This window comes from Puma concolor, chromosome A1 (assembly GCF_028749965.1).
Source record: "Puma concolor isolate L17-30 chromosome A1, mPumCon1.1.hap2, whole genome shotgun sequence".
Taxonomy (NCBI): domain Eukaryota; kingdom Metazoa; phylum Chordata; class Mammalia; order Carnivora; family Felidae; genus Puma; species Puma concolor.
The window spans coordinates 26,513,490-26,530,797 of record NC_141667.1 but is presented as its reverse complement, the minus strand read 5'-3'; the positions used below and the strand labels follow the sequence as shown (position 1 = coordinate 26,530,797).

Sequence of the window (17,308 nt, the reverse complement as noted above, 5' to 3'; positions counted from 1 at the left end):
TCACGATCTCGCGGTCCGTGAGTTCGAGCCCCGCGTCGGGCTCTGTGCGGACAGCTCAGAGCCTGGAGCCCGTTTCAGATTCTGTGTCTCCCTCTCTCTCTGACCCTCCCCTGTTCATGCTCTGTCTCTCTCTGTCTCAAAAATAAATAAACGTTTAAAAAAAAAATTTTTTTTTTTTAAAAAAAACTTTAAAAGAGAGAGAGAGAGAGAGAGAGAGAGAGAGAGGCTGTGTACACCTCAGTATTTGCATTTTCCCATCTGGATCAGAGAGATGGGAAAAACAGGCCCACTCCACCCCAACCTGCCTGGCCCATCCCGTCCCATCCCAGAGGTCCTGAGAAGATTTAACACGCTAAGGCGAATTCACATTCCAGAAGCATTCACACAGAAAGGGATTCTATTTGTTAACAAAATCCATTCAACAAATAACTAAGCCATTCATCTTTAGGTCTGTGAAACTGGGATGACACATAGGGCACATTTCTTATTTTTATTTCAACATTTAAAATATTCACAGATGGAGTATTGTATTCATTGACTCTCCATGGAAGATGTACCAAACAAAGCATACAGGTTATTCCACAATTACAAAATTACATATTTGTGACTATGTGAATGTTTACCCCTAGTCTTTATCTGGAAAATACCGCTTAAAAAAAGAAAAAAAAAACTTTCAAGTTTTTCACTGGATTAATTTCCATAAAAAGTAAATAGCAAAGAATTTCAGGAGACACCAAAATATCAGCCAGTGCTTTTTTAAATTTTCAAACTTTTATAGTGCTCTTCTGACTTTTAAGTGTCAGGAATACCTAAGTAACACCCAATTCTTTCTCTTTTCCCCTCAATAGCCAAGCCAGGATGAACATACTTTTTTTCCTAAGTCTTTTCTCCTATGTAGAAATAGGTACATCACCACAGCAACTTGACTGGCTAATGAGGTAGTATTCTTCAAAAGCATTTAAGAAGCAAAAGAGAATAATCAAATTATTAAGAGTTTTTCTTTTTTAGTGGTTTTCTTTAAAACACCAAGGGCATTGGAAATTGGTCAAATGCCACTCATACTTTAAAAGACAAAGAGGGAAAACCCCATTAGAAACACCCTGCTACAACTACACTCGGATCTGGCATCAATTAAATCCATTCTGGCATCACGAAGTAAGAAACTGCTGCCTCAAAATGCCAAGCTTTCTTCCTGGAAGAAACCTTACCAGGAAGAGAAGTTTAAACAGAAAACATCAGTCCCCTATCTTCTCTTTTTAGTACAGTTAATTGCTCTCTTCTTTTAAACCCAGTTCTCGTTTCCTGCACCCAAAAAAAGACAAATAATGTCTGTGTATTGCATATCCAGTAGTAGATTTAAATGAATTTAGCAGTCAACCTATCAAATTCTGCCAGGGAAACTCTCCTTACATGAAGGTTTTGATGACCTAATGCTATACAGCTACAAAATGCCTAGGTAGTAGATTTCAGCACCACCTCTGTATCAGCAGATTGGTTCAAAATGCACACGGCACCCTGAATTCATACATACCTAGGAAATCTACCCATTACTCCTTCAACTACACCGAAATCAAAGCTCTGTGTTCTAACTACCCTTTCTTATACACATATCTAGGAATACTTTACAAATTCACCCAATTAAGTTAATAGAACACATTTATATTCCCAAATAAGGGGAAATTATCAATCAAGCATGATTTGTCTAAAATACCATTCTGAACACTTTTGGTACCTATTATTTGGATGCTAAAATACCAGAAGAGAGGATTTACTTCCCCAATTATGCACCTATTAGGGCTACTGCTAAAAACACTAAAAAATCATCTAAAAAATGTAAAAACAGACTTAAAACAGAATAGCTGCCAGAAAAAAAATTTAGTAACTGTATGTGTCCTGGCAGCCAGTTTTGAAATCAAGTCCTTGACAATTCTACTATAAAATGTTTTAGATGCAGTAATCAAAGTTGGTATAATAGTGCAACTCTCTGATATGGCAGTAAACCATTTAAGATTAGCTACCAAAAATATGTAATTTGTTAAGAATTTTTCACGTCTTTAAACGTTTCTTTTACCATTCCATTTAGAACTGTGTCCTATCAATGTGATCAAAATATCACGTGTTATCATTTAGTGTGAAGAGAATTCCTTCCTCTTCACTGCCACCTTCTTCAATTTCAGTTATAGCTCCTTTACATTCTTTACCTAAGGCACACCATGCCCTATTTATTGCTGCAAAGCCCCTGAAATTTGTGCCTCAATCTGGATCTGCTTCATCACTATGGTTCAGTGAAAATCACTTCAGAGTACCTGCTAAAACTTAAGTCTAGAATACTACTATCCGAGAGATAAAACTGCAAAAGAACCAAGCCTACTAAGAAAAGGCCAGTAAGAATATGCTCTATCTACTCTTTCCTCCAAAAACTGACCACATTACTATGACAGTAAAGCTCAGTGAGATCTCTGGCTATATATATACTCCATGTTACAAAATAAAATGTTAGGCCAATAAGCTTTCACAATTTTTATTAAATCCTAATCTAATATAACAGTATCTGATTTTATAGACATCATCCCATGGTGAACATGTTTAATAAGTGAAAGCAAATCAGACATCTAAGTCACTATTCTCTGCAGACTAAGCAGTAAGGGAACTACACAGAACGCTACAGGTAACGACATACACTTACTTGTTCAGTTTTCATACAAGCCATGTTTTTTTTTATCAAACTATATCTCCTAATATTTAATACAGTAGAATTAGTGATTGTAGCTCTCATATAATATTTTAATTACAAGTACCTTATTGAGATAACTAACATTTTGACAGTTTCACTGACTTTCCAAATTAGAATATATTCAAGAAAAAGAGCAAAAAGTGAAATGAAAACTGAACATGACAAGTTAAGTTACTAAAGGAAAATGAAGTAAAAAAAAGGGAAAGTGAAGTATCACTGGGGTGGAAAAATACAACAAGTCTAGACATTGGGCTGGAAGCAAACAGATCAACTATGGATTTTACAAGTCAGAGTTTATAAATCCAATGCAATACAAATCCTTTTGAATGTAAAAGCCAAGTTGAAATTAACAGGTCTATAAACTGTTACTTTTGGCCTTAAACAGTACCAACTCCTTTGATCAAAAAAGGCCACAACAGTTAAGATTGTATTACTTGATTTTATTTTACACTAGGTGGCGGGCACAAAGCAATCCTCCTTAATAAAGTTGACAATTAGCTTCACTCAGAACATTTTTAATAATGCACATAAAAAAAAACGTATTCATCTTACAAATTGTTCTGCAATCCAAATATACAATAGCTTGGAAAACAACGTTTAGAAAACAAAAGCCAATGTAAAAAGACAGATTAAAACAACTAGAACAGTACAGGTTTTATATGGCTCTGATTTTACAGTTTTCTTACTGCATCATCAATGTCAGAAATCTGTTCCTTCAGCTGGCTCCATTGCTCAGGATTTAAAGAAATACCTAAAACAAAGTTTTAAAAATTAAAAGTTGAAACTCTATTTATGCTTTCTTGATGATTTTCATACTTACAACTAAAATACTACTTTATCAATAGCTGTCACTTTGAAAGGCACAATGGAACCATACTGAGAGTCAAATCTCTTAATTTGTTAATTACATATTCATCACAATTACCTGAACCAAGACCAGTCTTATATCCAGTTTTACTTCCAACACTGTATCCTGCACAATACTTACTATACCCCGTGAGAACAAATGATTTGAAGATGCATCTCACAAGCTAATTTGCTAGTTTGTAAACTAGCAGGCTAAGTGGCCAGGTCCAGATTTCATATGTGACACTCCATTTCTATATCCAGTTGGTTCCAACATTTGCTCAAATTTTTACAGGAACTCAAGGTGAATGACTTTGTGCTGAGTTATTCCAGAAACCTTCATTTCACTTTGGAAAAATTCCTGGGACGTGACCCATACAGAACTTCTCAGAATGTATGTACTGATTAAAAATGCATTCTGCAATCATGCTGTCAGGAATGTCACCTTAAAAAACTGTCATTACCTCTGAGCCTCGGTCTCACCAGTAAAATGGTATTTACACCTCAAAGGGGTGTTGAGAACCAATGCATTAGTTAATCTGAATAAAAAGCTAAGTGTATCACATGACACATAAGTAAACACTTAAAATGCTAGTTAATAACATGTCTTTTCTATTGAAGATGTAAGACTATGAACAGAAAGTATTTTGAACTTGGAACTTCCAATGTTCTAATACTTGACCCATGTAAATAGAGAAATAAACTAGAATTGGAAGAATGAGTGTATTTTTCAGAAAACTGCTGGGAGGCCATGAAATTGTGAGGAAGGCAGAAGAACATAATGCATCAACACCTTGGAAAGACTTTAAGCTGATCAAATTATTTTAGTAAATGTTTGCAGAAACAAGAAATGTGGCATTGCCCACAATGAAACAACATGAATGAGCCAGAAACGACCTGAACAAGAAAATGTTAAAGGGTATGAAAACAAATGTTAGGTTTAGTAAACCCAAAACCCACATGAAGCAAACAAGCAGTGCCTTCAAAATGACAAACAGGCAGAGTAGAAGATAAAGAGGCCTTTTATTATTAGCTAAGGATCAACCTAAAGCAGCTAACTACCCAAATATAGGAATTTATGCTAATCCATAAATGTTCTCTAGCTATAAATCTGGTGAAAAAATCCAGTATGCTTCTATGATGCTGATATGCTTGGGATGGGATGCAGCATAAATGGAAAGAGGACAAAGACCCAGTAAAAGGATCCCACCCACCCCCACACCCCGTTAAAGAATATCCTTTAGAAGATGAACCAAAAGGAAACACTATAAACCAGAATTTTTCATTCCAATTTTTACAACTTCTCAGATAGTGCCTACTACTTAAGAATTCAGATAAACTTTTTTTTTTTTTTTAAAGTTACACCCAAGCAGGGGCACATGGGCGGCTCAGTCGGTTAAGCATCCAACTTCACAGGTCATGATCTTGCAGTTTGAGAGTTCGAGCCCCGCATCAGGCTCTCTGCTGTCAGCACGGATCCCATTTTGGATCCTCTGTCTCCCTCTCTCTCTGCCCCTCCTCCACTCAAAAATAAACAAACATTAAAAAAAAAAAATAGCCAAACAAATTAGCAGCCAAATGAAATGATATTAGGGGTATTCTTTCTTCTGGGTTTTATTCCAACAATTATTTAAGACAGGTGACTGAAGGAAGTGTCATGTCCAAAAAGACTACAGAACACTCAACTGAATGAAGATTCTCCCAATGCACTGCCAAACATTATTTCAATTTCAAGTAAGATACGTTACTTAGATAATTTTTAGTTCAGTCCTAATATCAGGACCAAATTCAGGAAATTGATTCTCACCTTTTCTTCCTGGTTTCATTTCACCTTCCGGATCCATCCAATATTCTCTAATATCAATTAGGACTTTCCCTTTAAAGTCTCGAACACTGACATACCTCATTTTCCCAATCTGCCAAAGAAAAAAAAAAACATAGAAAGGTATTCAAGAGTGATGTCCATATTTATATTTACTACTATTCTGAATATCAAAACTACAACCAAAGGAAATGTCACTCAAAAAATCTTTCTTAAAAAGACGGAATTAAATGAAGCACATCTGACCCTTCCAATCATTTTCACATTAAAGGAATCATTAGTAAAACAGAGGAACACTATGGAAAATGGTATGGAGATGCCTCAAAAAAATTAAAAACAGAATACATGATCTAGCAATGATCCAGGAGCCACACTTCTGGGTATGTACCTAAAAGAAATAAAAGCAAGGTCTTGAGAAGATATTTATTTGTACCCCCATGTTTGCAGCAGCATTACTCACAGCACCCCAAAGATGGAAGCAACCTAAATGCTGACATAAACAAATGTGTTATATACATACAATGGAGTACTAGCCTTAAAAAAAGGAAATCCTAGGGGCACCTGGGTGGCTCAGTCAGTTAAGTGTCTGACTCTTGATTTCGACTCAGGTCATGATCTCGTGGTTCGTGGGATCAAGCCCCACATCAAGCTCCACGCTGACAGCACGGAGCCTGCTTGGGATTCTCTCTCCCTCTCTCTCTCTCTCAAAATAAATAGACAAACATTAAAAAAAAAAAAAAAAAAAAAAAAAAGATTTTCTCTCCCTCTGCCCCTCCCTGCTCACACTCTCATAAATAAATAAACAAACAAACAAACAGGAAATCACATGCTACAACACGGATGAACCTTGCTGACATAGGCTAAGTGAAAGAAACCACTCATAGAAAGATACATACTATATGATTCCACTTTTAAGAAATGCCTAGATTAGTCAGATTCAGAGAGACAAAAAGTAGAATGGTGGTTATCAGGGCCTGGGGAGGGGGTAAAGGGGAGTTGTTATTTAAGTTTTGCAAAATGAAAAGTTCTGGAGATCTGTTTCACAATAATATAAACATACTTAACACTACTGTATGCTTAAAAATGGTTAAAATGGCAAATTCTATGTAAAGTGTTTTTTATTTTTTACCACAATAAAAATCATTAGAAAGCAAAGTTTTGCAGTACAAACTACAACCAGTAGGAATCCATAGACTCCACCAGCAATACACCATTCTAAGAATCCAGAGATCCAGTCAATAGTAACATGAGAAAGCTTTTCCTTTTAGACATTCATTTCAAATAACATCTTTAATACACTTCACCCATAGTCTCAAAGTAAGAACTTAAAACTACCCACAGAAAACTATTTTTCAAAAACCTTACACTGTGCTTAACAAACTACAAAGGAAAACAATTTACTCAACAAAGTGTCTGTAAGCTCTTTCCAAGATGTCTTACACTGCTGTAATATACTATCTAGCACTTAAACTAAGAAGTCACACTTTCTGATCAAAATTTTAACACCTGCCCATCTCTTACTCATTCTGAAACTACTCTTCAGGCTTACTGACTAAAAACCAGCTATGATTTTTGTGCTTACATCAACATGTAAAGATCTGGGGTTCGGTTATGCTCCTTTCCCTTTGAACCAGGGCCCCTTGATTATTAAATAATCCTTTTCACGGGGATACAAGTTATTACTGTAGTAGAATCACAGCTGTGCTGACCCAGTACATATTAATGGCTTCCATCTTGCCTATGTCCTTTCAGACTGCTTTTTCTGGTCTCAGCTAGGTCTTGTGCATTTTCCTTTAGTTTTCCATTTTCAAGGTAAGTTTCTTGTCCTGCTGGTATACCCCTAATTCCAGGGTATGCCCCATGCTTTATGGAGAAATGAAGTTCACTGGGCACGGGTTAAGTGCCTTCAAATCTTTCTTCTCTGTACTCACATCATTATCAGTTAACTTTCTTTACTTTTTCTATCCCGTTTCTTTCATACACGTTCTTTCCCATTTCACTGGCTTCATACCTACCATTTCTTAACATGCTCATTCCCCTCTTCTAGAAAACATTTTCCCTAACCTGCATTTTGTAAACTTTCTCCGTGTTTCCCTCTTCCATTTATTGCTAAATTTTGAAAGGAGAGGAATACTGTTTCTACTAATTAAATTCCCACTGCCTACACTAAATTAGTCACCAGTGATCTTATGGTCACTTTTAATGGCTTATTTTTTAATCAGTCTTCTTGAAACCCCCTAGTGCCTATCATACTGGGTTCTTAGTAAACTGTTTTAATGGATAAATTAGATAAGGCCAGAATAATTCTCATAGTGGAACTGTTCATTGGGACTTACAATACTGATTTAATAACTCTAAGAATATCTCCATGGGGGGGAGAAATTAGTTCAACTTCTATCTCACACCATACACAGAAAAACTAAACTAATTCTACATGGATCACAGACCTAAACGTGAAGGTTAAAACTATAAAAATTCTAGGAAAAAAAAATTTCAAATAAAATATTAATAAAATTGTCAAACCATTATTATAAGTAACAATGAAGTTCTCCTTTTATATTTATATAACCAATGTACTCTACTGTGTTCTTAAGCCAATTAAAATTCAGTGTTATCACCAAAATATTTTTCTTTCTTTTTTTTTTAATGTTTATTTATTTTTGAGACAGAGAGAGACAGACAATGAATGGGGGAGGGTCAGAGAGAGGGAGACACTGAATCTGAAACAGGCTCCAGGCTCTGAGCTGTCAGCACAGAGCCCGATGCGGGGCCCAAACTCACGGACCGCAAGATCATGACCTGAGCCGAAGTCGGCCGCTTAACCGACTGAGCCACCCAGGCGCCCCCAAAATATTTTTCTATGGCCAAATTACCATTTCAAAGAAAAACCTATAACGGCAACAAAATTAAAGATTATCTTGTAGAATGCCTGTCACTACTAAGGTCTGTGAAAAGTCACTTTGAAAATAAAATATATAGTTCCTCCTAGAGAAACCAAGAGGCGCTTTCAGAAGAGTGAGGAATCTTACAGCTTTATGAGGCTCAGGAAGCTTTCCAAATGAGGTTTTAAAAACTGAACCCACTTTTTTTGATGAGATAACCACCCCCTAAAAATAGATGTGGTTTTCCCCAAACTGCTCTAACATAATAAAATCTCTAAATGTGGATCCTGTTTCTTCAATAGACAAGATAAAATCCATTAAAATGCTACAGATGTTTTCATTACACAGACAAAGGCAGGCAAACGGTAAACAAGAACTAATCAGAGAAAGCCCAAGATAGATAGTTGCCCAAATCCTTGAAAGTTTTTACCTCTATTGCAAACATTAAGTTAAAATATTCCAATGCAGCACTTCATTCTCCACAAGAAGAAAGTCCATTCTCTACAAGAAGGTCTATGAAAGGATGGGATGCTTCTCTTGCAGATTCCACATTTCATTCTGACCCTTAAGGAAACTTCCCACAGCACTTAGAATAAAACGCAGAGTGCAAGACCTGGTCCTTCACCCTCATTACCAACCAGATCTATCTACATTCTCAACCAGGTTTCCTAGGCTCCAGCCACAAAATATTTGCACAAGCCTCTCTACTTTAGAAAGGATTCCCTCTCTCGTATATTTCATGACTGGCTCCTCCTTTATGTCTTAAGCTTCAAATGTCACTTCTTTAGAGAGAGACTCCCAGAGCACCTTCTCTCTCATAATAACCTACCCTTTTATTTCTCAGCCCTTAACATAACTTATTTATATACATATACATATATATGTATGTTTATTAGTATAATATTTATCCCTATAAATTCCACAAAACCAGAGACCATGTCTACTGGGACCATTACTGCTTACCCAGAACTTAGCAAGGCCTGATGTACAGGAGGCATTCAAAAAAACAAACAAACAAAAAACAGCATTCAAACTTAAAGAAATGAGGGCCCTTTCATAATTCTTCCTGACATATACTGACTTATGTTCTCTATCAAAGTAGTCTGCTCCCCTAAGCTATAGGCAAGTCAGAAGACTAAAACCTATAACTAATCCATCTGCATTTTGTCTAAATTTGTAATATTTTTTTAACAAAAAATGTGTACATTTAAGGTGTACCACATGAAGATGTGATCTATTCATAGTGAAATGATTACTAGTCAAGATAATTAACATATCATTTCAGTTACCATTTTCTGTGTGATCAGTGCACCTGAAATCTCTTTTAGCATATTCCATATTCAATACAGTAGTAAGTATAACCATCATGTGTCTATTTTCATCCACACACATAACTAGGCAAAAAGTGAGTAAAAATATCCAACTTCTGGGGCGCCTGGGTGGCACAGTCGGTTAAGCGTCCGACTTCAGCCAGGTCACGATCTCGCGGTCCATGAGTTCGAGCCCCGCGTCAGGCTCTGGGCTGACGGCTCAGAGCCTGGAGCCTGTTTCCGATTCTGTGTCTCCCTCTCTCTCTGCCCCTCCCCCGTTCATGCTCTGTCTCTCTCTGTCCCAAAAATAAATAAAAACGTTAAAAAAAAAAAAATTAAAAAAAAAAAATCCAACTTCTATTTTCCTATTCTAACCTTAATCCTGGCACTGTCTTTCAAGGCCATCAGTAGATTCAAAATATATACCTATTTTACCTGTAAAGAACTTATCAAAGTCAACACCCAAACAATAAATAATCCAGTGAAGCAATGGGCAGAAGACATGAATAGACATTTCTCCAAAGAAGATCCAGATGGCTAACAGACACATGCAAAGATGCTCCACATCACTCATCATCAGGGAAATACAAATCAAAACCACAATGAGATACCACCTCACACCGGTCAGAATGGCTAAAATTAACAACTCAAGGATGCCTGGGTGGCTCAGTTGGTTAAGTGTTCGACTCTTGGTTTCAGCTTGGGTCACGACCTCACAGGTTCATGAGATCAAGCCCTGCATTCAAACTGCTTCCTAAATGTGCAGTTCTCAATCTGTTTCTGAACGCCTACAACTTTAAAATCTTTTTTTTTTCAATGTTTATTTTTGGGGAGGGAGGGAGGGAGAGAGGGGGAGAGAGGGGGAGAGAGGGGGAGGGAGAGGGAGAGAGACAGAGAGGGAGAGAGACAGAGACAGAGAGAGAGAGAGAGAGAGAGAGAGAGAGAGAGAATGAATCTGAAGCAGGCTCCAGGCTCTGAGCTGTCAGCACAGACGCGGGGCTCAAACTCATGAACTGTGAGATCATGACCTGAGCTGAAGTCAGACGCTTAACCAGCTGAGCCACCCAGGAGCCCCTGGATGTCCATAATTTTAAATTCATTGTTTTACACTTAGCCAAACCACAAGTTTCTAGACTTTAACAATAATCTAGCAGCATATAAATTACTTTCATTGCTACAAACTTGCTCTTACATTTCAACGAATAGAAGATGATTATAAGAAACATTAAAAATTATTATGCAGGATCAGATTATAGTACTTTCAACATTCATCAGATCAAGCCAGATAATAATTCCTCTGGATCTAAGGAAATTACCTGAAACATGTTATCATCTCTGCTGCTGCTACTCTGCTTAGAGGATGACAGGGCTCTTGAAGTCTCACCGGTCTTTTGCTTCTTTACAGGTTTTTCTGGAGTAACCTGCTTTTTCCGCTTTAACTTAAAAGAAAAACAAGAATAATGGTTAAAATCTGTATACATAAGAATAAAACACATTTCAGGTTCAAACACTTCCTGACTCCTTAGGACTTAAAGGATCAGAGGAATGCTAAAAACACACACAGGCAAGTTTCACTTGACAAGAGAACTATGGAATTAACCTAATATCTAACACAGTGTCTTCAAAATGTGTTCCCAAGAGCCCAAAAGTCACTTCAGGCATCAAAGAGGTAATAACCAGAGAAACAACTCTTTAACAGACCAGATACGCACATCAGATTTCTCTGGGAAGAAAAAAAATGGGGGGGGGGCCTGCTGCTTTTGAATAAACTTTTAGAAATCACAAGTCTATTAAAGTTAGTCAGCTACTAATTTTTTTTTACAAAGGAAATATATTAATTCGTAAGAATACAACCAACTTATTCCAATCTAGAATATGTTATTCATGCGCTGCCTATTCCAAAAGGGACTTAAATTGACTTTGAAAATTATGAGTACATGTAGCACCTGGGTAGCTCAGTCAGTTAAAGCATCTGACTCTTGATTTCAGCTCAGGCCATGATCTCACATTTCATGGGATCGAGCCCCGAGACGGGTTCCACGCAGAGCATGGAGCCTGCTCGGGATTCTCTCTCTCCCTCTCTCTGCCCCTCCCCTGCTCATGCACATATGTGCGCACTCTCTCTCTCAAAATAAACAAATAAATAAACTTTTAAAAAAAGAAAGAAAAATTTATGAGTACACACACCTAAGAAAGCTATTTCATACTGAGCATTAGAAGTCAACAATTCAAGAACTTCCTCATCAGAAAAAAAAAATCACCAAAGGTGGACAGCAATGTGCTTAGACTACTATTCAAAATCAAAACAATGTTTTAAATTAAACAGCATTATTGTAAAAACTTTTTATATAGCCTGGTTCTTAAAATGAGCTAATAACGCCTATGAAAACTAGTGGAGTTCCCAACCTAAACAGTAGAGGGCAGTCGTGTTCCTTTTGGTGGAAAGTACAAACTGACGTATTGTCTTACTAAATTAGATGAAACTAGATAAAATATAATGTACGTATGCATATAACTGAAAAAGTGAATGCATTTAATTTTTTTTAAGTTTATTTCTAAGAGAGCATGAGCGGGAAAGAGCAGAGGGAGATGGAGACACAGAATCTGAAGCAGGCTCCAGGCTCTGAGCAGTCAGCACAGAGCGTGACCAACAGCTCAAACCCTGCGAGATCACAACCTGAGCCGAAGTCGGACACTCAACCGAGCCACCCAGGTGCCCCAAAAGTGAATGTATTTAATTTAAGTGCTTACAGGATTAAGAATACTATTTGGGACAAATGGCAAAAATCAATTCTGCCCAATAAGCAGAAAGTGATTATTCTTTGTATCAGGGTCTGGATACTCCCCAGGGATTGGCACATGCCTGGCACATAAACACTCAATAAAAATTTGCTAAATGAACATAATCAAATGCCATACCAAATGCAAATAAGAATTTAAGACATATTTCCTTCTGCAGTACAGCTATGTATGCTCTTTGAGGCTTCATTTCAACCTTTATGTGATATATTCTTCATTTCCCTAAAGATCCATCTTCTCCAAGATTCTCCCATAAGCTCTTTTAACTAACACTGTCAAGTAAACTCAGAGACATAATTATGTAAGCTTCTAGGAAATAAAAAGTTCTGCATGGAAGGAAGCTCGGACTACAATGTGAGCTGCTCAGGTAAGCAGAATACACAGCTTCCAGCACAGGTGTCAACTAATGTAGAAAAAGCCTGTTGTCAAAATGGGTTATTTCACGTTAGCTTTGCTGGGTGCTGATTTCACTAAAAGGAGGAGACCAGAGTAAATAACATTCTAACTTAACATGTACCAAGCCTACATTTGAAGTAATCCTAGTGGGCTGGATAAACATCAGTGGCCAAGGACACTGTCAAAATTGACACCTGCATTCAGAGTTCAGGTAATTTAATTCAACTACAACACACAATACCTACAGATTAGGCAGATTTCCAAATAAAGCAAATAGCGGCTTTGGCCTATTTCTAATGCTATTCCCCCTAGGGAATAAGGTGGTAGTTCTGCAGAGTTAGTGTTCCTAGAAGTCCTCAATGGGAGACTTGTTCAGGTCCAAAGACTTGCTCAAGTCTGATTTAGGGGCCAGGAGTGTGCATGAACAAGTACCCTAGGCACTTTGGTCAAGTGGTCCCAGAACCATTTACACTTTCAGAAACACCCGTCCAAGCTCTCTTTTTACCATTCTGATATGCCTTGCTGTCCTTTAGAACTGGATGTGGGCAATACTGCTGAATTAAGTATCACAAAAATGACTTGCATTAATAGTCACCTTTTTGTCAACCTCACTGTCAGAATCACTGCCGGAAGAGCTTGAAGAAACAAGTTCCTTTGACTTAGGCATTCTGCAAGACAAATACATTATATAATTAACAAATTATTCGATTACCTCCAGCTTAATCTCTCCCAAGCAAAAATTTAAGAAGTTCCATGGTTCTATCATTTTGTGGTACTGGAATTGTGACGTGAAGCACAATGCTAGAAGTTATACTCTTAATCTATGCTCTTCTGAGTTGAAAATAACACCCAGAACCCAGCAAGGAGAAAGAAGTAAAATGTCACACACCTCTCATACTCCTACACCTCTTTCTCAAAGCCATTGGGTCTTTTTATACTGCATTTTAGAGAGGTTAGAGGTTTATGGGTAGGAAAAATTGCAAGAAGGCAGTTGACAGCAATCTGCTAAAACCAGGAAGTAGGAATATCCTCAATACTGCTTTATATTTCTCACTCATGAGATCTAACGGAATTATCCACCCAACATGGAGAAGAGCTGCACTATACAGATGTCAATAGCTAATTCACTCGCCAGTATAATCCTATTTTTTCACATTTTGTGTATGTCCTTCATGCTCTTTGGCTTTTTGACCATGCCATCAAAATAACAAGCACCTATTCAGAGTTCACAAAGTTATACGCAATTTTTACAATTCATTACATTTTACACTGATTTTTTTCTCTGGAATATAACTAAATTCTGAAGAATCTGCTTATGGGAGGGGCAACACCTTTTCTCAAATTCCTACTATGGCCCTAGTTCCCCAGAGGTACATACATAGTCCAATCCCTTGCTTTCAAGTGGAGGTTTACGGAGCACAGCCAGACAGAGGGCCTTGTTTCTCTACTTTTGCAGTGATTAAAAAAAAAAAAGAAAGAAAAGAAAAAAAAGCTAAAGCCCAAATTTCAAGGAATTCCAAGGCATGCTGTACTTCTTTTCAAGGCACTTTATAAAACCAAGTGGTAAACCACTTATTAAAAAATCTTTTGCTTTCTATCCAAAAAGGATGGGTCCCATTAATTTTTGTATAACCTAAAGGCCCCAATATATACAACAAAGTCTGTTAAATGTTGAATAAAGGAAAAAAGACCTCATTTTCTCCTCAAAATATCATAATCTAGCTCTCTAGACTAAACCTGTCTCTACACTGACATTGAATGTATTCCACAATAGGAGGTCAAGGTAAAAGAAGTGGGCCATCCATTCCAATTCTAGCCACTAATTTCAAAAAGCTCAAACATACCCAACCAGCCATGTTGATTTTAACTGGTAATTTCCTGATGAGAAGAGTAAACTCAGGTGGAACCAACAACGTTCTGAACCATGTTTTATGTACTAATCCTGTTACTGCCTCCATTTTACATCCTAAACTCCAAAATCAATTTAAGTTTTTTTTATGCTAGCAGCTAATAACGCCAAGAAACATTTTTTTAAAGGTAATTAAATTGAACATAACCTATTTTTTCCACTTTGAAATAATCAAGCATAACTATACGGTCTACTAATAAAAGCTGCGGGGGGGGTGGAGGGGGAGGGCTAAGATCATTTCAAAGAATGACCTCGTAATTAATCCAAATTAGAAGCCCATTCAACAAAAAAACAAGATAATGGTAACTAAGGCCACTTTGAACTTTTGACAAAATGTATTTTTACTTAAAAAAAGGGCAGGCTAGTAATTCAGGCAGGTGGTATTAAAATGCTAGTGTAGAATATATACAAAACGCAACTGAAAATACGAATCTTCATTCTCTGATGATGGCGTGGAGGGCTAGAAAAGACGAGGTGAAAATAAACGTAGACTAAAAGGCACACGAATTCGGTACTACACGAGGGTGATGAGCACCAACATGGGGAAAGGGGGTTGCGCGACACCAGGAAACTGCTGGAACCCTGGGGCTGGCAACGGCTGGGGCGGGGGGGAGACAGGTTGGTCGGAGGGGGCGTGGGAGGCGGCGAAGTGCGGAGGAGACCGTATGGGAAGAGGAGGGACTTGCACCAAGCGCCATTTTCTTCTCTCGAAGCATTACCTACCCCCAACATACCAGTCGTCCTTCCCCCGCAGCCCTCGTCCGACGGGGTCCGCTCTCTCCCTCCCCTAGACAGCCCCCCCACCCTGGGGGTCACGGTGAGAGCCCCAGCAAAGCCTTGAGGAAAAGCAGGCTCCGCACGCGCCCCCACTGTGGCCCGGGCCGCCGCTGCATTGTCCCGGGGGCGCCCCGGCCCCCTCCCCAAAGCTCCCCGCCCCCCGCCCGGCCGCACCCCGCCGCCCGGGGCCGCAGCTCTCGCCGCGCCCGAGCCATTCCCGGGAGCCAGCTTCTGGCGCGGAATGGCCTACAGCGCATGGGGCGCAGGGTCGGCGAAGGAGGAGGTCCAGGGAGGCCAAGGCGGGGAAAGGGGAGGTCTGGCAGCGCCGCCATTTCCCGCGGCCGTCGCCGGCGAGCGGTGTAGAGGCCGCAAACGGCTCGCGGCCCCGCCGGGAGCGTGGGGATCGGCCGGGCAGGGGCTCGAAGGGTGGGGGCGGGGCCCCCAACACTCACGCTCCGCTCTTGCAGCCGAACAGCCCTCTGCTCGCTCGCTTGCAACTGACAGAGAACCGGAAGTGACGAAAGCGAGGAGCTGCCGGCCCCGCCCCTCTGGGACTGCGTACACGTGATGGGGCGTGGCTTCCTCGCCGAAACCAACAGCGAGACCCTTTCCAGGGCCTTAAAGGGACCGTCCTCGTGCTGAGCCAGTGCCTTGAAAGTGAAATGCAGCGGAGATTGAGCCTGACCTGTGAGTGTGAATGAGGGCACGAATAAAACACGAATGACAACCATCGAACTTTGCCCTTAATTCCATAAGTGTTTCTTGGACTAAAGTGAAGTGTCCATACTGAATAAGCCCATTTTCCCAGAAATGGTCATTACCCCACCCCCCCTACCTTCCGCAGTTTTTGGCTGGTAAAATCCAAAGGAAGGAAACCAAAGTGTCACACATTTAATTCTGGAAAGTGCAAGAAATCTTTACAGAAGTCCTTGGCCACCCTTATCCTTAAAGTGAAGTCTTGGAGGTAGTTCACGGAAGACAGGAGAAATCCATACTACAAGCAGGAACATGGCCAATAGATTTACAGTTAATAAATGCCTGCTATAGCCAAGAATATATATAGGGGTGCCTGGGTGGCTCAGTTGGTTAAGAGCCTGACTCATGATTTCAGATCAGGTCATGATCTCACAGTTGATGAGTTCCAGCCCCCGTTGGGCTCAGCGCTGACAGTGTGGAGCCTGCTTGGGATTCTGTGTCTCCTCTCTCTCTGCTCCTCCCTTGCTCAAGTGCGCTCTCTCTCTCTCTCTCTCTCTCTCTCTCTATCAAAAATAAACTTAAAAAAAAAGAATATATATATAAAGTTTTATTTATCCAACACACATTTATCAAGCACCCACTATGTGTCAGCCACTGCATGAGGCACTTTGCATATATTACTCATCTCAACTTTCCAAAGTAGGAATTATTATTCTCTCAATTTTATAATGAAGAAACCCAGGGTCAACAAGGTTGAATAAGCTGCTAGAGGTTATATAGGGAGTGAGTCATGATTCAAACCCTGCACTGTCTGACTCACATTGCTGCCGACTGAGAGAGTACAAGAGTTCTTACCCTCTCCTAATCATGCAGTGTCAGGCTAGATGACCACTTTTTAAAAAATGAAACACTTACTGTACAATTCCTTTTACATGATGTTCCAAAAAAGGCAAAAATAATCTATGGGGATCTAGGTCAGTAACCCTTGGGGAATATCACTTGGGAGCAAGTATAAAGGAATCTGCTAGGATGATGAATATATCTTGGTCTGGGTGGCAGTTACACAGGTGTACATAGATGTAAAATTTCACAGTATATAAGATACACTTCAATGAGAAAGTTGAAAAAGTAAGAAAT

The 17,308-nt window shown here is 39.1% G+C and overlaps 1 protein-coding gene across 2 annotated transcripts; it reads right to left on the bottom strand.

Annotated features, from left to right (window-relative positions):
* Nucleotides 1–476: 476 nt before the first annotated feature.
* SUB1 (SUB1 regulator of transcription) lies at nt 477–16,036 on the bottom strand. Of its 2 annotated transcripts, none has more exons than XM_025923499.2 (5): nt 15,928–16,036; nt 13,385–13,457; nt 10,911–11,033; nt 5,388–5,496; nt 477–3,485 (listed from the first exon to the last, which is right to left on the bottom strand). In XM_025923499.2, exons 2-5 carry the CDS (start codon nt 13,454–13,456, stop codon nt 3,406–3,408), a joined length of 384 nt encoding a protein of 127 aa, XP_025779284.1. In that variant the 5' UTR covers nt 13,457; nt 15,928–16,036; the 3' UTR covers nt 477–3,405. The 2 variants fall into 2 exon arrangements, with proteins under 2 accessions (XP_025779284.1, XP_025779285.1); XM_025923500.2 differs by lacking the exon at nt 15,928–16,036 and adding an exon at nt 15,726–15,876.
* Nucleotides 16,037–17,308: the final 1,272 nt, after the last annotated feature.